Source organism: Myxine glutinosa, chromosome 6, assembly GCF_964187855.1.
Source record: "Myxine glutinosa chromosome 6, kmMyxGlut1.1, whole genome shotgun sequence".
NCBI classification, from domain to species: Eukaryota; Metazoa; Chordata; class Myxini; order Myxiniformes; family Myxinidae; genus Myxine; species Myxine glutinosa.
Window position 1 is genome coordinate 90,425,143 of NC_136266.1, and position 22,786 is coordinate 90,447,928.

General features: G+C 47.3%; 1 protein-coding gene across 1 annotated transcript in view; it reads left to right on the forward strand.

The window, feature by feature from the left end:
- The window catches only part of ADAM11 (ADAM metallopeptidase domain 11), a 168,411-nt gene that overhangs the window by 56,084 nt on the left and 89,541 nt on the right, over positions 1–22,786 (forward strand). The window contains exons 9-11 of the mRNA XM_068120641.2: positions 3,313–3,380; positions 7,450–7,524; positions 22,021–22,092. Of these exons, the coding sequence (XP_067976742.2) occupies positions 3,313–3,380; positions 7,450–7,524; positions 22,021–22,092 (215 nt within the window). The remainder of the gene's footprint in view (positions 1–3,312; positions 3,381–7,449; positions 7,525–22,020; positions 22,093–22,786) is intronic.

The window sequence follows — 22,786 nt, forward strand, 5'->3', positions numbered from 1 at the left end:
GAGAAGGGGTATATGCCAAAACAGGTCTTCAATGCTGATAAGACCGGCCTGTTCTGGAAGAAAATGCCCACAAGAACTTTCATTTTGATGTGAGAAAGGACAGCATCAGGGTTCAAGGATGCATAGGACTGTGTATCTCTTCTCTTCTGCACTAACACCAAAGGGGATTGCATGAATGAAGCCGATGATGCTGTACCGTGCCCTGAACCCACGTGCTCTCAAGGGCAAATTAAGCACAGTCTGCCCATATTTTGGAGGACAAGCAAAAAGGCATAGATAACAGCTGCCATATAATGGGTTGGTTCCATAACTGTTTTGACTCTCAAGTGGAGAGGTGCATGGTGGAAAAGAACCTCTCCTTCAAGGTCCTCCTGCTGGTGGGCAGTGCACTAGGCCACCCCGAGGAGCTCAAGGTGGCCCATCCTAATATCAATGTCATCTTCCTGCCACCCAATACCAGGTCCCTAATCCAACCACATGACCAAGGGGTAATTGCCACCTTCAATACATTTTACACCCGTAGTACCATCCGTCACATCTTGGCGACTATGGAGACCGACCCCCCCCACACTTAGCGTCGGGAAATGTTGGAAAGACTTCAACATAGCATGAGTGCCATCAAATATTCACTGGATGTAGTCAAAGCCTTCACCATCAACGCTTGCAGGCAAAATCTATGGCCACAGGCCGTGAAAGATTTCAGAGACTTTCCCAACAACACTGAGCAGAGGCGGAGCATTGCCAGGTTGGTATGGGAGATGGGAGGGGAAGGCTTCGACGACATGGAGCCTGAGGATTTGTAGGAGCTTATCACCTCACATGGGGAGGATCTCACTGAGGAGGAGTTGGAGGCCATCATCAAGGTTTCTGAAAAGGAGGAAGAGGTGGTGAGGCCCAATTTAACCATCAAGTTCCTGGCTGAGGTGCTGAAGGATATGATGGCAGTCGCTGACAGGTGGTTGCCAGATGCCGATCCAGTGATGGAGCAACACCTCTGATTTTAGAGGGGGCTGGATGATGTTTTGCTGCCGTACAAATAGCTGCACAGAAACCTGCAGCACTCAGTAAAGCAGCTATCGATCACCAATCTTTTTAACTTCAGTCGCTCCACCTCAACACCATCAGCACCCTCATCTACGTCCCCTTCAGTGCACGACTCTTCAGCACCCTCACCTGATTCCCATTCAGTGCATGACTTCAGCACCCTCACCTGCATCCTCTTCAGAGGAGTTCACTGGATTCTAACTCACCATCATCATTATCACATCAAAAGTAAATAAAAATTGTTGACTGTACCTACTGTTGTTGTCTTTTATTTCTTTGTAAGCATTTTTAATGAAACTGTAATTATGTGAATTCGTGTTCTTAAACTTTAAAAAAAATTCTCTCATGATTCACGAATCACCGTGAACCTTTCCCCCTTTTTCCCATTGAAACAATGCCCTGCCATTCGTGGATTTCCGATTCGCGGTAGTTTTCAGGAATGTATCCCCCGTGAATGTCGGGGTCCTACTGTAATTCCAAGAACCTCCGGTTTTTCTGAGGGGTGTTCAGTTACCAAACTTATTGTGGAGTGTGCTCGCCAATTATAGTGGCTTAAGCACTCATGCAAGTAATCTATCCAAAACCGTTAATAAGGAACGGCTTGCTCGACAAGCTCTAGCTATCTGCTTGGTAACTGAACACACCTCAGTGCTTGGACAGAATTAATTTATTTGTATGACTTTTACAATCTTTATTTTATTTAAATTTAATTATATACTTAAAGACTGTATGTCACTGTGCACAAATTGTATGTCATAATACGTCCAAGAACCCTCCAGTTTTGCAGTACTTGCACATGTTCTATAGGGTGCTGTATAAGACATTAATACTGCTTCAATAGTGATAAACTTCCGGATTTTTAAACGTTCTTTAAAGTTTTTTTTAATCAAAATTTTAGTATAAACTTGAACACTTTGTGGGGTATTGTATTCTATGAACTCTCTAGTATTCCTATGTTGTCATGGTCATAATTGCAGGTCAGAGGTGCTCGGCAGTGCTTATGAACACTTTTTTTTAATTTCAATGCGTATTTTCGAGTTTGCTCAAATATAGTGCATTTAAAATCATTTAAATATTTCAAACGATGATATAAATGAATTTGATGTTTTATTTTGAAACAAAATCCTCATTACCATACAGCCTTTAAAGGAGATTATAAACTTCAATTTTTTCAAAACTCTTCTCACAAGTATGTCATGAAACATAAGGGCAATACCCCTGGCACTCACCTGGTAGAATAAACAGTATACAACACTGATGAAAGGTATTTTAAACCAATTTGAATGGTTTCTAGAAGACAGGGCAGCATGTAGAACCATACTACCATGATCATAAGATTTTAAACAAACAAACAAAAAAAATACCTATTTTTGGGGGAGGGGGAAGGGGGCAACCCCTACCTCCCCCCCATCCTGTATACCTCCTCAGACCACAATTTTTCTAATGTTTTGAACAAACATTGGTACATGCAATTGCATTGCATTGCCTTTTCTTTTCTTTTTTTGCAATTTTGCAAAACTGCAAAAAAAAATTTTTATACAAAAAAATGCAATTTGCAATTGGTACATGCATTGGTAGGTGGTGAAGGTTGTGGTCAAGTTTCATCGAAATATTATATGTAGTTTCGGAGAAAAAAGCAAATTCCTATTTCGGGGAGTCAAACCTAGACCCACTTTGACCCCCAATAGACCCCTTATACCCCGACTTTTTTTTAATGCCGTGAACAAACCTTAGTCACAACACAACAAATATCATTTGTGCCAAATTTGTTCACAATCCCTTCAGCGGTTTCGGAGAAGAAGTTTCAAGTGTTTACGGACGGACGGACGGGCTGACGGACGGATGACACGCCATGCATAAGCTCCCCTGAACTTCGTTCCAGGTGAGCTAAAAATCACGGCACAGTGAAATAATTAATTTAAAACTGTTCCCAAAAGCAATCAAGTGAGAAATTGAAGGCCCAATCTTTCAAGCCCCAAACTATTTTGAGGAAGAGATGTTTGGCTCCATGCTGGAAAGACGACACAAAGCTCCTGATCCAGGCTCTTAAACATACCTCTTGCTGTTCTTGATAAAGGTGAATACATTAGCTTGAAATTAATAAGATGCAGTGATGTTCTTTATCTTACTATAATTATTAAAGTACCGCAGCACACTAGGGACTTTGCTGTGGCACACCCGTTGCGAAGCACTGTGCTGTAAAGATACATTATGGTCTGTGGCCCCTGAATATTTGCAAAATCTGTGTGATTGTATTTGCTCTTACAGATGAATCCTTCTTGAAAGAAACAATTTCTGGGGAATCTGCACATCAATGGCATTTTACTTCTAGGCGGGTAATTTTTCCCTTCCCCTTCCCACCTTTCCTTTCCTACCCCCTCCCCTTGCCTGAATACGCTCGAACCATGGATTTAAGTTTTGTGTATATATTATCCAGGTCTATCTAATGTGGATGAACAACCTTGTCTATCTCCTCTAACCTTATTTTCCTTCATGCTCCACTTCTCCAACAACTCCCTTTCTGCTATAATCCTCCTTTCTATTTTTTTCTGAATTATATTTGTTTAGATTACCCACTGGATCTACTGTCATAATCCTGACTTACTTTGACTTACGACTAACCCGGCCACAATGACAATTTTTACTCTGTAGTTGGCAAAACCCATCTCGGTGAATTCATTGAAGTTTGGTTCTTGGCTGTGAGCCCATGCTCCTTCCTTTTATATGATGAGCTATTTCTTTATATGACGAACATCGTATAGATTAGTCGCACTAAAGCAGATAAAAAACTGTAAATAATTGGCTTTTTATTGGCACTGAAGGTGGGTGGAGGTTATGTTTTCACCCCTGTCTGTTTGTCTGTCTGTCTGTCTGTGCACAGGATATCTTAAAATATTATGTATGGATTCAGATGAAATTTGGTAGAGAGGTTGATTATTTTACAAAGACAAAATTATTAGATTTTGGTGAAGATCCGGATCCGGCTACTATAATTTTTAAGTGATTCTTCATCATCGAGTGATCGGGCCAAAAACTATATATAGCAGGATATCTCAAAGTTGTGTTATAGATTCGGCCAAAACTTGGTGGGCAGGTTGGAAAATTTTAATCAATTTTGGTGAAGATTCAAAAAGGGTCAGATAATTTTTGAAGCAATTCTTCACTTTTCTTTTTGGGGTATACTTAGTCGAGGCTCGTTTAAGAGCTAATACATAGACTGCCATAAGAGCTAATACAAGCTAATACATACTGTAATAAAGGGAGTGGGAGACAAGAGGAGGAGGAGGAGAGAGGGAAGCACAACAACAGTAGGGAACAGGGACATCAGGAAGTCTGTGGAAGGGCTGTGGCACGGTACGCATGATAAACAACATGGACACTACAGGGGATTTCAGGAAAGAAAACAGGGAATTTTTGAAGGAGTTGGGTTTGGGGTGTATTAACCGGGGGTAGAAAAGATCAAGGTTTTGGATGGGGGAAGATATGAGATGGTGGTGAACAGCTGTTTTGAAGACCTGGAGGGAGGAATCCAGAGGTGGGAAAAGGTGGAATGAAAGAGGGAAGGTGAGGAGTGAGTCTTCATTTTGGCAGTTTCACCAGAAGAGGGTTGCTGGCAGATCTTGTGCATTCTGCAGGAATATTTGAGGAACAGAGCACAGACAGAGCACGACGAACGATCTTTTTTTCATTTTAAAAGTGATTCTTCACCATTGAGAGATGGGGCCAAAAACGATATGTAGCATGTCAAAAAGCTGTGGATGGATTATGACAAGTCGGTGGAGGAGTTGGTTCAGTGATGAGAACAAGCGATTCGATTTTGGTTGAGGTCCGAATCCAGATCCGGTCTATCAGTGGGATACGAAACGAAAACTGTTCAGTCTGGTGGACGTATGTGCTCTATTGGGTGCCTTTCTATTTACTTATTGTTTTGATTTTACGAAGCCTGTCACCAACATTACTTCAAAATTTGCATTACTTATTCATTCAAGCAACATTTGTACATGCATGATATTTTCATCTGTCAATCTTTTTACACGAATCATGTCAACATGTTTGTCTCTATCCCCAGTTCAAATTCAATTTACCATATTTTGTCCATGATCTGCCATTGAACGTTCTTTTAATTTCCATAAAATTACATCAACGTCTCAATGTTCTCCTCCATGTGATTATTTGTAAAAAAAAACACTTCCACAGTCCTTGGGCGCTGTAAATAATGTTTCCAAGTTTAGCAGGAGTTCATGTGTCTCATCATCTATCTATAATTCCAGCAATCTCTGTGTGTGTGTGTGTGTGTGTGTGTGTGTGTGTGTGTGTGTGTGTGTGTGTGTGTGTGTGTGTCTGTGTGTGTGTTTGTCTGTGACCGCTGTTTCTCGACAACCACGGGTCCGATATACTTTAAACTTGCCAGGTATATTGCTGGGGACCCGAGGATGTGCCTTTTCAAGGTTTTAAATTAATCGCAGAAGTAGTTACCGAGCTATGTCCAAAAAACGATTCAACCAATCAGAGAGCAGCGAGCTATCACGTGTGCCGAACGTGGCGAACACACTCTGCCTCGGATGGCACATTTGAGAGCGTATTCATTTATTTCCCGTCGGCAAACTATGTTGGCGCTATGTTGGCGTTAAACTATGTTTTAAAACTAATTTGCGATTCTTTCGCTTTCCTGCGATATGCGACCTTCCGGAGCTCCTGTGAGAGCGTGCGCCATTACGGATAGTACGGGTACGGGCATGCCATATGTTGGCGTTAAACTATGTTTTAAAACTAAATGTAAATAGAGGGGGGGGGGGGATTGTCACTGTACTCGCAAGCCGTTCGCCGTTCGCTTTGGCGTTGCGAATGAACCAAAACATTTCATGGACCAAACCATTTCATGTAAAGCGTTCGCCGTTCGCTTTGGCGTTGCGAATGAACCAAAACATTTCATGTACCAAACCATTTCATGTAAATAGAGGGGGGGGATATAATTTTAGATATATATATAGTACGGGCATGCCCTAGTGTTAACAAATAGGATAATTTCTGTGTTGTTTGGACATGTTTTCACATTTTCTTGTCTTGATTCCTCATTTAGAAAGCATTTGCATGACACTTTTTTTTTATTGAAGTACAGTACCTGTATGTTTAATTGTACTAGTGCACCCGCAGACTTCGGGGAAGGGCAGGAAGGGCCATTCCTCTTTGGGGTATATAGATTACAGTCTATCTATGGGCGGATCTCAAGAACATTGGGTGCATTCATTTACCAAGTTTCTTGTGGAGAGATTGCCCAGTGGTTTAAGCATTTAATTTTATTTTATTTAATTTAAGCAAGCACTCCATTCAAAACCATAAAGGAACGGCTGGCTTGGCAAGCGCAAGCTAACTGCTTGGTAAATGAGCACACCCCGGTCTTCCTTCCTTTCAGTTTCGTATCAAACAGCAGGAGAGAGTTTCAAAAGTTTGCGACGAAAAATGCCACGGTAGCAGCAGAAAGGGCCATGTTATTAACCCAACATTTGTGGGTTATATAGAGTACAGTAGATCTTCACTCAGTTCTGTAAGTAAACCTTACTTCGGATGTTGGGATTCCTTCAAATTTCTTCATTTAGTGTTAAAAAGAGCATTAGCGACTGTTTAAAAAGCTAAGCATACGTATTTGTGGTTTACAATATTTTTACTTCCTGTAGAAGCTGTTGCTCCCACGGAAACGCCATTATAACTATAAGCTATTTATATACATTATCACTGCAGGAAAAACGCCTTGGAGAAGTGGGACATTATTCGTATTAATATTTTTTGTAATAACATTAACAATATGCGATTATCATTAAATTTGTTATTAAAAGCGTCTTTGGAAAAATGCCACGATAAAGCTAATTTGACATTGATATACACCTCAACATGCAACCTCATTGACGGCAATGATGGGGAAAACCCACTCGGGGGAGAAAACCACCTTGGGGAGGGGGGGGCAAATGAATGTGCTACAACCTTCATTATGTAACCCTTCGTCATCCTGTCATCCTGTCAAGTTTGGTTGAGATTGGATAAGTAACGACGGAATGTATTGGCGTCAAAAAATCATCAGACGGACGGACAGACAGACATGAAATGGCGTATTTTAGTATGATGATGACTGATGAGCATTCAAAAAGTTCTACAAACCCAAGACAATCGTCGAAGACACACCATTGCTTTTCTTTTTCTTTTTTCGATACACATCCATGTAATTCATAAGAAAATGTATTTCCTGTTTTTATTGATTGGACTATTCTGAGTATCTCGTTCATCGAGCGTTTTGATTACCACACTTATGCCATGCTTTTACATTATCATGCTTAGCATCCATGTACCAACATGCTTTTTACATTTCTGTCTGAAGATATCTTTTGTTCACAACATTGGTAATTTTCACAGGCCCTACGTGTCCGGCGAGACGTTTTCAAAGAGACAAAGTACGTCGAGCTCAAGCTTATCAATGACAACAGGATGGTGAGTTATTATGAAAAAACACATTGAGGAACTTAAAAAGTTGGTAAACTCATTTCCTTTTTGTTTGTAGTTGTTCCTCAATTTTAGTTCAGTACTTTGTTCTCAGCTATCTTTATGTTTTACAACTATGCAATTTAAAGCGACATAATTTTCATTGTTGAAACTTGCAAATTGTACACTCTAAACTTAAAGTATCATAATAATATACTGCAAAAATGCTAGGGTGAGATTGTAAAACTAGAATGGTATTCGGCAGAGTGCATATATCTCCACCAGGCTAAACTGTTTACATTTTCTATCCCAATTATATGCCGGTCATTATAATGTATTTGAACGTTTTTGTCAGTCCATAACTTTGCATCACTTGTTATGACTATCACATACCCAACTCCTTCACAAAGTTTTGTCATAATCTGTTTATAACATTTTGACATATCCTGCGTTTTTGCTGTATGTTGTTCTTTGGACCTCCGTCGATGCTGAAGAATCACTTTTAAAATTCTAGATTCCGGATCTGAATCCGGACCTTAACCAAAATATTGTTACAGACGTGGCTTGGATGTTATTTACCGAGCGGTTTTATGGTATGACCACGTCTGCACAAGTTACCCGATTGTGCCCGAACGTTGACTAATCGCGCTATGCTAGACCAATGAAGGAAAAAGAAGACACACGGCTGGAATTAATACGACACGACACCAGGGATACGGTTCTCAAAGGTTGTTATTACAATAATGCGGAAGGTTTAGATTACAGGGACAAGAGGGAAACATAGGAAGGTGGGCACTTAAACACACTTATATTAACCCCAACGGACGACAGATAAACGGGACAAGGCTCACTCACACGGGGATTGATGGACAGGACAGGCGGGTAGCGATCGCTCCAGGTGCACCTGGGCTCAGGGCAGGATCACGTACGGTCCAGTTTAAGAGATGCGGTGGAGGTATTGCAGCGCTCGAGGGGTGGCGACTTCTCTCTCCAGGCTGGGGGCGCATCTGACGTCACATCCGGCGCGGGGCCGCGTATATCCGGCGGGGAGTGACACGCCCTCGGCTCGTTAGCTCCGCCTCGTGGAATCGGCACGTTGCTTCTCATTGGGTGCGTGGGGGGGTTACTGGCTCCGCCCCTGACGAGGAGCTGACAGCCAGCCCCTTCGGGGTAACGCCGTGGAGCGTATGGTCATGGCGGGTAACCGAGCCGGTGTGAGGACGCACACTCCCCGCCCCTCTGTTGTTGTAGTCGTAGTTGTAGTTGTAATTGTTGTTGTAATTGTTGTTTGGGGAAGAAGATGGGAGGAGGTATGGGAAAGGTCCTAAACTCACTACTGATGCCATATAATCACATTCTGGTGCAACGAAGAGTCATAATTAATGGAAACGAGGCCTTAACTGACATAGATTAAGAATAACTAGGAAGATGTCCGAAAGTTGGCTACGTGTGGTGCGGTGGACCTGGGCACGACATTTAATGGGGGAATAAGGGGAAGGTCGGCTCTACTGATTGTTATTTACATGCAATGGGACTAGGGAATGGGGGATTGGGGAAAGTTGGGGAGTATTGGAGAAAATAGGGGAATATTTACAAGCGGATATGGAGGCCAAATTCCATATTCGCAACATTGCACCCTTCTCTACCCTCGGGGCGTCCCGACCCGATAAATTTTTACCTACTTTAGTGTGGCACGCAATGTAGTTCCCTCTACTATTAACTCTACCCTGAGTGCGACAGTTTTACAGATATTCACAAATGAGTAAATATGTCCCCCTGCGACGTTGCACCCTTCTCCTCACAGAAACACACCCACAGGATAACCGAATCCGGAAAGAATTCTCAAACTAAACATACAGCCGGTAGGGAGCATTATTTACAAGACTACGCTGCTATTTACACTACGATCCAGGACCTGTTTTTGGAGGGACACATGCAGATGTTATGCATAGAGAGAGCGCGCTTGCCAACATCGATACACCAACCCACGAGTGCTCTGTGGCCGACGGCCTTTAATAACGTGCAGAGCACCCTTCCCGAGCATCAACAGCACCACCCCACCACCAATCGGTGCAGTCACCATTGTTCATTGGAATAAAAATAAATTCGACAACCCCTAACCCTGCAGGTGTCTCTTGCTCTTCTTGTGGTGCACTTGGTGTTAATTAACAGTGGTTCACCTTTATGGCATAGGTGCCACGTTGACCCATAGGTCCATCCCCGGGTGGTGCTTGGCCGCAAACGAACTGCGGTCCATTGTGGGTGGCCACAAACATTGCGGTCCATATGGTGTATCGATCCCGGCAGCAAACAGCGAAAGTGCAGGCCCACAACTGCGCAGCCAGCACCTCTCTCTCCTCTCTCTCTACCCCAAAGCCAGATCCTCGGAGGTGGGAGACAAAAGAAGAAACAAGTGAGTAAGGTGGTAAGGGCGCAAAAGTGCACGCAATGTAAGGTGATGCACACTGGGGGCACATGGGAACCAGGTGAGACAGGTACGTTCCTATCGTACGCCCCCCCCCCCACCAGGTAACCTACATGGCCCCTCCCTTACCCCTTACTGCATCCACAAAACACAACACTACCCATAAACATCTACTTTACAAATCGACAAACATCCCTACTGTCTTCCCCGTTCCTCCCATAAACCAAATTCGTCTTCTCTCCCTCCTAACCAATCAAATTTGCCATTTTCAACTCTCATCAAAATTTGCCATCTCCAACTGCACATCAAAATTTGCCATCACCAATTCATCATCAGTCCCTCCTAAGGAGGGAGAGATGGAATCACCCCAATGTCTCATCCACGTCGTGATGCGTCTCACAAATCCACAGCAATCTCATTTCCTGCACACAGAACAAAGAAAACACAGGTGTGGAGTCATCATCATCACCACAGGTAAGTGGCTGCGTATGGTGCGACAGGTTCATCAATCCTAACTATTTCCTAAATGACTTTAACAACTTTACACTACCCGGGGTCTTTCTCCGGCCAAACCATTGGCCCTCTTACACTATGGGTTCTAAAAACCAATTCCCATTGGCCAAACTGTGGTGCTCTTCAATTTGGGGTCTCACTCCCCCGATTCATCTCCCGGTGCCCTCGCACAATTTCTGGGCTGTGGCGTGTACCTCTCCCAGTGGGTCTACCCACCTGCACACCTCCACCACTGCGGTTGCCTCCGAGCTTACCTGCTCCTCACCCTAATCTAACTACCTGGGGAAGGCCCTCTGGCACTCTCCCCACTCGGTGCCCTCTCTGGCACGGGGCTGCCCGATCCACACCCGGGATCCTCAGGCACCCACTCACAACTACCGGCTCCCAGAGCCCACCTGCGGCCTCACCTGGCCGACATCCTTACAGTGGTGGAGTGCCCAACCAACTACACACACTAACAGGCTACACGCCCAGCCATTTCCACAACACTAATGCACCCATCCAAACATCATTCTGTCACCCGCACCACAGATGCCAATATCCAACCACAATTTACCTGTACCCTTTACCTAACACTTACACTACCCGCCCCGGGTATTCGTGAAAGGGGTCCACTCTTCCCCCATCCACACCTTCGCACCATGCACACCACTCCGTACCACTTACTCCAACTCTCTCCACACACCTGTACTTGCACACCTGTGCTCTCACACTTGGTGCCACCTGCACCCTTCTCTCCCCAAGCGCATTCGCGCTGATCCACATACTCACTACTCATACACTGCTCCACACACCTGTCCAATTGCACACCTGTGCAATCACACCTGTTCCATCCTCACACACACGGCATCATCTCAGCTAACTACTCCCTTCTGAAACTTGCGCTTCCCAGTCGTCCCTTTAAACTATTGCGCTCCCACGTCATTATCATCCACACTAATCTACCTGCGTCCCCACTACAGGTATCAGTCACTAACTAACCTTAACGTTACCTAAGGTCATCTTCTCTAGATCCCTACACACAATATCCTAACCCACCCGGGCTAGTTTTCACTGCCATACACCCCATAAACTATTGCTCCTTTGCCCCCCACATGGGAAAGGTGGCAGGGATGCCACCCTCTCCCACCGGGCCTATCGCTCCTCAATCCCCCAGTCCTCTGGCACTAATAAGCCCCCCTCATTCAGAGGTACTGGGTCCCGCCTCGGCATCTAAAGCCGAGGCAATCCACGGGGGCGCCTGCTCGCCGGTGTAAGGTCTTATCCGGTCGGCGTGGACGATCCGAGGGAGGGCTCGTGGCCCCATTTTGATCTTAAAGACCACGTCACAGATTTGCGACAGGACGACTCCTGGGCCTTGCCAGGGGGAGGTGAGTTTTGGGCACCTTCCCTTCCGCCTCCGGGGATTAAAGAACCAAATCTTCATCCCCGGAGCGTATTGACTCCCCTGGCTCCGGTCGTCGTACCTGCGCTTCATCTTTTCCCCCGCCAGATGGAGTTGGCGGCGGGCGAAGGCATGGACTAGCTCCATGCCTTCCTCTAGGTGACGTGCGTACCCCTCCCTCGGCGGGTTAACCACTGTGTCTGGCACGGGACCGCATAGCAAGTCGGCGGGAGCCCGTAACTCCCGCCCATACATAAGCAACGCTGGACTGCATGCGGTGGCCCCGTGCTGGCTGGTCCGGTAGGCCATAAGCAAATAAGGGAGATGTTCGTCCCAGTCATCCTGACGGGTGGTGGTGAACAGTGCCAGTTGTTGGATTAAAGTTCGGTTGAATCTTTCCACCATCCCGTCAGATTGAGGTCTTAAAGGCGTTGTCCTGGTTTTTCGAATTGACAGGAGACTGCACACATCTTTTAGTAATTTGCTCTCAAAATTTCGTCCCTGGTCGGTGTGCAACTCCTGTGGAATCCCATGCCGGCACACAAATCCTTCCACGAAGGCCTGCGCTACCACCCCTGCTTCTTGGTTGGGGAGGGCGTAGGCCTCCGGCCACTTGGTGAAGTAGTCCATCACAACGAGGATATACTTATTACCTTGGCGGGTGCGGGGCAGCGGTCCTAGAATATCCATAGCCACCCGCTCAAGGGGGGCCCCCACCTGATGTAATTGAAGGGGGGCCCTCATCCTCCGTGCTGGTCCCTTTTTGGCAGAACAGGCGTCGCATCTCCGACACCAGTCCTGTATGTCGCGCCCCATATTCACCCAATAGAACCTCCGGCGGACCCGAGATATTGTCTTTGTCCTGCCCAAATGGCCGCCGGAGCGGGTACCATGCACCTGTTGCAATATGACGTTCTTGAATTTGTCAGGGACTATCACCAGCCAGGAAGTTCGATCAGAGGGAACCTCCACCCACTTGCGATACAAGATGTTGCCTTTCAATTCCAGGGTCTGCCACTGAGCCCAATATGCCTTTGTTTGTGCCCCGAGGGGGGTGACCTCTTCCCCCTTTGGTCTTTGCCCCAATTTGACCCATTGGAACACCGGCCCCAGAACAGGATCCTCCTGCTGGGCCGTGCTCCAAGCCAACTCTCCAAATTCCTCGTCCGCGGTTAGTGGCAAAATTGGCCCTCTCACCCGGGTTGCCCGGACGACGAGAATCGGGGCGGAATCGCCCAATTGCTCCCTCTCCTCGTGTCTCGCACAAAATTTACAGTTTTCCCCCAGACAAGGACGCCGAGAGAGTGCGTCCGCATTACCATGGGCCTTCCCGGCCCTATGGGCCACATCAAAATCGTACTGCTGCAACTTTTCCAACCACCTTGCAATTTGGCCCTCCGGTTCCTTGAACCGAAGGAGCCATTGCAAGGAGGAATGGTCAGTTCTAACCAAAAATTTCCGCCCGTACAAGTACGGGTGGAAATGGTTCATGGCAGCCAGCATAGCCAATAACTCTTTGCGAGTGACGCAATAATTTCTCTCGGGCCTACTTAAGGCCCGACTATAATAACCAATCACTCTCTCCACGCCCTCCTGTGTCTGAGACAAAACTGCGCCCAATCCTTCCTGGCTCGCATCCGTGTCCAGGGTAAATGTCCCGTCACTAGTGGGGTAAGCTAGAAGGGGTGCGGATGTTAGACACCCCTTCAATTTTTGGAAGGCCTCGTGGCACTCCCGTGTCCAATTAAATCGCGTCCCCTTCTCCGTAAGCCGGTGGAGGGGACGGGCCAACTCCGCAAATTTCGCCACAAAGCGCCGGTAGTAGGAGCAGAGTCCCAAAAATCCCCGCACCTCTTTGATGGTACGTGGTGCGGGCCACTCCTCTACCGCTTTAATTTTGTCTGGGTCTGTTTTTACCCCCTCGCGGCCAATCACGTGACCTAGATAGGCCACCTCTCTTGCAAACAAAGTGCACTTACTCGGGTTCAGCTTCAACCCTGCCTGTCTGAGGCACCCGAACACCTGGTCCAAATTAGCTAGTGCCTGGGGGAACGTTTGGGCATGTACCAGGACGTCATCCAGGTACACCAGGCATGATTGCCATGGCATGCCGCCTAGTACATGCTCCATCAATCTCTCAAAGGTGGCGGGGGCGTTACACAAACCAAACGGCATCACAGTAAACTGATACAGTCCCTTACCTGTGGAAAATGCCGTTTTCTCCTTCCCTGCCCTATCCATCTCCACCTGCCAATACCCACTCTTGAGGTCCAAAGTTGTGAACCAATTTGAGCCCGCAACGGCATCGAGGGTGTCATCAATCCTTGGCAGGGGATATGAGTCCTTGAGTGTCACGTTGTTTAGCTGGCGATAGTCCACGCAGAACCGCGTGGTCCCATCCTTCTTTTTGACCAGCACAACAGGTGACATCCAAGGACTTCCCGAGGGCTCGATCACACCTGCGTCGAGCATTTTTGCAACCTGCTCGTCAGCTTCCGCCCTCTTGCTCCAAGGGAGCCGTCGGGCGGCCTGACGAATAGGCCGGGCCTCACCGGTGTGGATCTGATGTTTCACCAGGCCCGTACGTCCAATATCCTCGGTGGACAGGGAGAAGAGGTCCAAATGGGACCCAACCAGTTTGTGTAAGGCCTCCCTCTGGGTACCTCCCAACTCTACGCTGCTACGATTTACCATCTCGCAAATGGGATCGGGCCAATTCCTACTTGTTATTGAAGGCTCCCCCCGGGGTCGGCTCGGCTGGACGTTCTCGCCCCTCACTGTCGCGACTTCCTCGACGGGGGTGCAGCCAGCTACCCTCGTGCCCCTTACTATAGTGCGTGGTTCTGTACTCATATTTATTACTCGGACGGCCACTACCGGTCCGTCCGTTTTTACAAGGGTGCGGCCCACGATTAAACCCGGTATGGACTGCGCTGCCACCGGTTCGACCAGGCCGCAGGACTCCTGCCATGTTGGGCGAGCTGCCCATCGGGCCGGCACTATCGCCTCGGCCCTTGGGGGGATGGTCACGGCCTCGGAAGCCTCCAGCTCCGCTCTCTCGGCCGTGCTCACTCCCCCTAACGGCAGCTCTTCTACTCCCACCTGCAGGATCCCCCGGCACAAGTCGATTTTACAACCGCTGGCAGTCAACAGGTCCAACCCTATTAAACATGGGTCGCACACCTCCGCCACCCAAACATCTATCTCCCTCCTTACCGACCCTAACTTGAGGGTCACAGAACCACGCCCTATGATCGGGGCCGTTACCCCGGTAGCAAGCTGCAAACTATAATTTTGCAGGCGCTGGATCTTATCCCAGCCACCTGCGCTCGAATCAAGGACCACAGGGCTGATGATCGTGGCGCTAGCTCCTGTGTCCACTACGGCGTCTACCCCCACGCCGGCAATTTTGCATCTAATTGTCAGGCTACCGGTTCCAATTTGGCCACAATAAATGACCTGTCGCGTCAATGAGGGCTCTCCTCCATCCTCTGCTGCCGAACACCGCCCTACGTGCCCGACACCTTCTAGTTTCCCGGGGTCTGGCGGGGGGGTGTCTGGGGTCGGCTAACCCGCTCCCCCCTGGGCGGAGTTGAGGACCTCAACTGCCGGGGATCATCCCGGCGCGCGTTTCGACAGTGCCGCGCCAGGTGACCCAGGCGGTTGCAGGTATAGCACCTCACCTGGTAAGGTGCTTGCCTCCGGAATTCCAAATTCCCCCCCCTGTAGGTCCGAATTGGATTACCCGCTCGTGGTCCACCGCGGGCCACCTCCGGGGCCGCCTGCCATGGTCCAGGTCCTGCCAGGCGCTGGTCCACCAGCCTCCGGACCATGCCCGCCAGGTCAGGACCCACGTCGGGGGCGGGCCCCCTAAGGGGTCCGCCCTCCATCGGGGGTCCCATCTGGCGGACCGCCATTGCGAGACGCTCGCCCCCCCGGGCCAGGGGCCTCGCTGCTTCCCAACGGGCCGCAGCGTCAGCCGCCTGGCTCAGAGTCTGCGGGCGCCACATGGCGAGCTGTTGCCGGAGCTCAATATCCGGGAGGGCCTGGATAAAATGGTCCAGCGCCAGGCTTTCCCGGGAATCCGCTGCCATGCTAGCATGTGCGATCCCCACTGCGTGGCGAATGTCGTGGGCAAGTTCCCCGATGGCTTCCTGGGGCTTGCGCTTTCGCAGCGCGAGCTGAGCTTTAACAAGCTCGCTCTGCTGTTCTATTCCAAATCGATTAATTAGGGCGTCGCGGAGGGCTGGCAGGGTGAGAGCACCCGCTGGTAATGCCGTCAGCACCTCCGCCGCCGCGCCGCGCAATGCGGCCACCAGGTGTACTCCACCTTCGTCCTCACCCCAACCGTTACCCTTACACACACAGTCGAACTGCGCCAGGTACGCGCGTAGATCACTCTTGCCGTCATACGGCGCGAGTGGGACCTTGTGGGACCACCTCGTATGCGAGTCGTTGCCCGCCGGCCGGACCCCGTGCGTCGCCCCTTGCGGGGTCAGCGCGGGGCCGAACCGGCCGGGCCCCCACAGTACACTACCCCCAAGGGGCTCTCGTGCCTCCCCGGTCCCTCCAACAACTACCCCTGTTGGTGTTGATGCATGGGTCACACCTCCGCAACCCGCTACCCATTCCATACCACCACCACCACAACCTTGCTCACCCACACCTCGCACCTCTCGTTCCATACCCTCCGGACCAGCCATACACCTCACTCTTGGCCTCTCACGAACATCCGGGTCTATCTCGACCCCCCAAGCTTATTAAATCACCTGGCGCATCATACGCACGACCATATTGGTCACCACTTACACCGGGTCCTCTTTCTCTTCGCTTCTCCTCCATCACCTGCGAATCCCTCATCCGGTTAATGAGCACATCATCACGATCCGAACACAGACTTTGGACCAATTCTTTTACTTCCTCCTTTATCTCTTTCTTATCCTCTCTCCGTCGCTTCTTAATTTCGCTCACCCCTTCTTCCACTTCTTCTAATTTTTGCTTCATCCCCTTCATCTCTTCGTGCGCCCCTTTAAGTTCTTCCTCTAACTCCACTTTATTTTTTTCTATGTGCTCCCGCACCTCCCGCTCTTTAACCTCCATTACCTCTACCACCTTGTCCATTTTCCTCGTCAGGTCCTCATGTACCGTCTGACACTCTTTTTTAATTACCCCTATGTCCTTTTTCATCTCCTTCTGTGTCGATTTTAAACCCTCTATTACCGCTGTGTTCTTCTTTACCTGGTCCCCCAACTCCTTTTGTCCCACTGTCAGTTGTTCTACTCCCAGCGTCAACTCCTCTATGCCACCTTGCAATTTTACAGTCCCCTTTCTCACCTCTTTCTCCATGCGCTCCTTACAGTTCCTCACCTCCTCGCGCACTCCTCCGACCTCCTCACTCACTCCTCTTCTGATCTCCTCTCCCATCACTTGCATCTCCTGCCCAGATGCCACCCTCATCTGCTCCATTTCCTCCCTGTGAGCATCCAGTTTGGTTTCTACCCCCATTCTGACCCCCTCTATCTGCTGCCCCATTTGGTTAACTTCCCTTTCCGCTTGGTCCCTCATGTCCCTCAATTTGCCTTCCATACTGTTTTCTAACCCCTCTAACCCTTTTTTCATCCCTTCCATTTGATTCTCTTGAGCGGCCATTCTGTTTTCTACCCCCGTTAACCCATTCTTTACTTCTTTTATCCCGTTGTCTAACTCCTCAAAATTATTGTCTAACTTCCCAATTTTCTTGTCTAACTCCTCAAAATTATTGTCTAACTTCCCAATTTTCTTGTCTAACTCCTCAAAATTATTGTCTAACTTCTCACTGGTACCCCTCGCTTCGTCCCTCATTACCCCCATTTGGTTTTCCAATCGCTCACTATTCTTTTCCATAAGGGCCGTCATTTGTATAAAAAAAAGTTCCAATCTTCCCAGCGGCGCTACTTCGGTCGCGGGCACGGTGACCAGCGAGGCGCCATTTTGCGCGCCCGCTTCTTCGTGCGTGACGGCGCTATTTTGCGAACCTGCCGCCCTCACTGCTTCGCTCTCCTCCTGTCCCTCATTTTGGTCCTGGATCGACCCTACCTCACTCTCCTTTACCGGACCCCAGCTGTCTTGATCCGCCATAGCGCGACTTTCAAAATTCGGTTTTTATTTTTTATTTTCGTAAAACAAATTGAAATTTCGCCGTTATAATTTCGCGCGGGAAACGCGCTCCGAATCGATTCGGTCGAGCGCCGTACGCGCTCCGGCTCGATTTTCCCTCCCAAAATTTGGGCCTAACTAATTTAGTCCCGGGTTCGAATTCCACTCCTCGACACCAATTGTTACAGACGTGGCTTGGATGTTATTTACCGAGCGGTTTTATGGTATGACCACGTCTGCACAAGTTACCCGATTGTGCCCGAACGTTGACTAATCGCGCTATGCTAGACCAATGAAGGAAAAAGAAGACACACGGCTGGAATTAATACGACACGACACCAGGGATACGGTTCTCAAAGGTTGTTATTACAATAATGCGGAAGGTTTAGATTACAGGGACAAGAGGGAAACATAGGAAGGTGGGCACTTAAACACACTTATATTAACCCCAACGGACGACAGATAAACGGGACAAGGCTCACTCACACGGGGATTGATGGACAGGACAGGCGGGTAGCGATCGCTCCAGGTGCACCTGGGCTCAGGGCAGGATCACGTACGGTCCAGTTTAAGAGATGCGGTGGAGGTATTGCAGCGCTCGAGGGGTGGCGACTTCTCTCTCCAGGCTGGGGGCGCATCTGACGTCACATCCGGCGCGGGGCCGCGTATATCCGGCGGGGAGTGACACGCCCTCGGCTCGTTAGCTCCGCCTCGTGGAATCGGCACGTTGCTTCTCATTGGGTGCGTGGGGGGGTTACTGGCTCCGCCCCTGACGAGGAGCTGACAGCCAGCCCCTTCGGGGTAACGCCGTGGAGCGTATGGTCATGGCGGGTAACCGAGCCGGTGTGAGGACGCACACTCCCCGCCCCTCTGTTGTTGTAGTCGTAGTTGTAGTTGTAATTGTTGTTGTAATTGTTGTTTGGGGAAGAAGATGGGAGGAGGTATGGGAAAGGTCCTAAACTCACTACTGATGCCATATAATCACATTCTGGTGCAACGAAGAGTCATAATTAATGGAAACGAGGCCTTAACTGACATAGATTAAGAATAACTAGGAAGATGTCCGAAAGTTGGCTACGTGTGGTGCGGTGGACCTGGGCACGACATTTAATGGGGGAATAAGGGGAAGGTCGGCTCTACTGATTGTTATTTACATGCAATGGGACTAGGGAATGGGGGATTGGGGAAAGTTGGGGAGTATTGGAGAAAATAGGGGAATATTTACAAGCGGATATGGAGGCCAAATTCCATATTCGCAACAATATAATCAGCTTGTCCTTGTCACCTACCCAACTCATCCATCAGGTTTCGTCATAACCCGGCCACAATGTTTTGAGATATCGTGCTTTGTCATTTTTGGCCCCATCTCTCAATGGTGAAGAATCACTTAAAAAATTATCGTATCCGGATCCGGATTTGAATCTTCACCAATAATCAATTAGTCCTTGTTATACACCCAACCTGTCCACCGAGCTTCATCCCAATATGTCCATACCTTTTTGAGATATCCTGCTTGCAGACAAACAAGCAGGGGTGAATACATATAATGTTCGTTTACCTTCGGCATTCATTTTAATGCATATTCTCTGTTTTAATGCATATTTTGTGAAATTTCAAATGACGGAGGACTTCCCAATGAGAGGCACAATATGTCGAACAAAGGCAGAGCTGGATGATTATACACATGTACGCATAGCTGTGACTGCATACAGCATACGCATGGCTGTGACGTGGCTCACTAAAGGAATGGAGCGCGGTTTGACATTTCTTCCATAATGCTCTACTGTACTGTACAGTATTTTTAGTTTTTTTTGTATACAAGATCGAGGCTCGTGAAAGAGCTATCATTAATCGGACAAAAAGTCAAACCGACACATAAAACACAAAATAAGGGGAGCGGTAGACAAGATTGGGAGGGAGGGGGAAGGACACAAACACAACATTTGAGAGCAGGGACATCGAGAGAACTATGGGAGGGAGAGGGCTTGGGGGTGGGAGAGGTATAAAACATATCAACACTGCAAGGACTTCCAGGAAAGAAGTTGGAATTTCAAAAAAAAAGTGTATCTGGGGTGAATTAGCGGGGGTAGAAAAGATCAAGGTTTTGGATGGGGGAAGATAAGAGGTTTGAATGTTTTTGAAGTGAAGAATGGGAATATAAATCAAAAAAAATGCTGTAGGAAGAAAGGCACTCGATAAAGCGCATACCTCCACCAGGCTGAACAGTTTATGGTTTCTATCCCACTGAGAGGCCGAATCTGGATTCGGACCTGAACCAAAATCAAATCAGCTTGTTCTTGTCACCTAACCAACTCGTCCACCAACTTTATTCATGACTCGTCCACAACTTTTTAACATATGTTATATATCGCTTTTAACCAGATCTCTCAATGGTGAAGTATCACTTCAAAAATTAAATTATTCTCGTTTCCGAATCCATATTCAGATCTTCACCAAAATCGAATTGATTCGGTCTTGTCAGACACCAGATCTATCCACCAAGTTTCGTCCAAATCCGCCCATAACTCTTTGAGATTTCGCGCTGTATATCGGTTTTGGGCCTATCTCCCAATGGTGAAGAATCAATTAAAAAATTCTAGTAGCCGGATCCGGATCAGGATCTTCACCAAAATCTAATCACTTCGTCCTTGTCACATCCCAACCTCTCCGCCAAATTTCGTCCGAATCCGTCCACAACTTTTTGAGATATCTTGTTCACAAACAAACAGACAGCGGTGAAAACATATAACCTCCATCGACTTTTGGTGGCGGAGGTAAGTCATAATGTAACGTTGTAGTGAAAAGCGTAAATCAAGCATTCATAAATTGAGAGATACCTCTACTTGCACGAAAATGCATCCCGTTTCCATATTTCCCTTTTCCACTTTTCTCAACTTCCCCCTCATTTTTCCCTTCTCATTCTGCCTTCTCATTTTCCTATTCTATCTACTCCTCTTCTCTCTTCACCTTCCTTCTTCTTTCACCCTTCTTTAACTGAAACAGCCTGGACATGATGGCACTGTCTGTTTAATGCATATTCTCGTTTTGTCATTTATTAATGTTAACCTGGACTGTGTTTTATAATCACATTACCACAGTGCTGAAATGACAATTACAGTGAAAGTTATTAAACCTACAAAATTTAGGAAACATATTATTAAGAAAGTGAGCTTTAATTGGATTTAATTTGTAGAAGTATTTAAACATTATTATTTCAAAGTGTTTGACTATCATCTATCTATAATTCCAGTAATCTCTGTCTGTACGTTTGTACGTTTGTACGTTTGTCTGTTTGTCTGTGACCGCTGTTTCTCGACAACTACCGGTCCGATATACTTGAAACTTGCCAGGTATATTGCTGGGGACCCGAGGATGTGCCTTTTCAAGGTTTGAAATTAATCGGACAAGTACTTACCGAGCTATGGCGATTTAGCCGTTCGCCGTTCGCTTTGCCGTTGCGAATGGACCAAACCATTCATGTAAATAGAGGGGGGGGGGGGGTTCTGTGGTCGTTCGCTTTGGCTTTGCGAATGGACCAAACCATTCATGTAAATAGAGGGGGGGGTTCTGTGGTCGTTCGCTTTGGCTTTGCGAATGGACCAAACCATTCATGTAAATAGAGGGGGGGGTTCTGTGGTCGTTGCGAATGGACCAAACCATTCACATCGAATCATCGAATCACATCGAATGGACCAAACCGTTCGCTTTGGACCAAACCATTGCATGTAAATAGAGGGGGGGGTTCTGTGGTCGTTGCGAATGGACCAAACCATTCATGTTTTTTTTTTTTTTTTTTTTGGCAAGGAACGGGCACCCACGTACGGGCACGTCCTAGCTTATATATAGTACGGGCATGCCCTAGTAGATTGAAAATGTTATAAATCCCTGACGTTGCCATGAAATGCCCCATTGATTGATTTTAAAATCATGTTGAGTTTGAACACATTATGCAAAGCTGTCGATGAGATGTGATTTATATTGTTGTGTGTGTGTGATAGCCATGTTTTCTGGAATTTTTTTTATCTTCCTTCTCTTGTGCCCATGCCAGTACCTCAAGCATCGACAGTCTGTTAAGTTGACTAACAACGATGCCAAGTCCATTGTGAACCAGGTTGATGCTGTGAGTTTTATTCGTGAGTTCCTGATCATACGTCGTGTTTAACTACCAGGTTTCTTGTTTAATACTCCATGAAAAATTTGACCAAAGTGAGATGATGTTTCAAAAAAAAAACCTTCAAGAATCAGAGATATGAATTTGTCTCATTTCATTAGGGTACTGAAGGAACCCTATTGTATCTATTCCGTTTATCTTACTATAATTCACCAAATGTCCGCCCATCCGTTCGAAGGTACCGCAAAAACGGCTCAACCGATCGCAACGATATTTTGGTGGGTATCCCTGGGACCCCTGGGAGTAAAATAGGCTATATTGTTTTTCCAATTTTTCCCAATTTTCCAACTTTTCCAATTTTCCAGTTTTTCCAAACACTATGGAATAATATTTACCGATATGAACAGTGATGTGGCTTTTGTTGAAATTCTACATAAGACGACAGAGTAGATCGACTCCTGACGAACTCTTCCGATATAAACGTGCGGCTCCTAAGTAACATGGCAGCGTGTGCAAAGCGACTGAGAAACAGGTGTAGCGGCCGCTTCCGTGTTGCAGATTCGGCGCGCACTCTTCACACTTAAACATGCGACTGAGAAAGACATGTAGCGGCCGCTTCCGTTTTGCAGAATTCAATCTTTTTTCAAAATTGGCGCCATGTACTGTTTAGATTTTGATGATTTCCATGTGATATAATTCAACG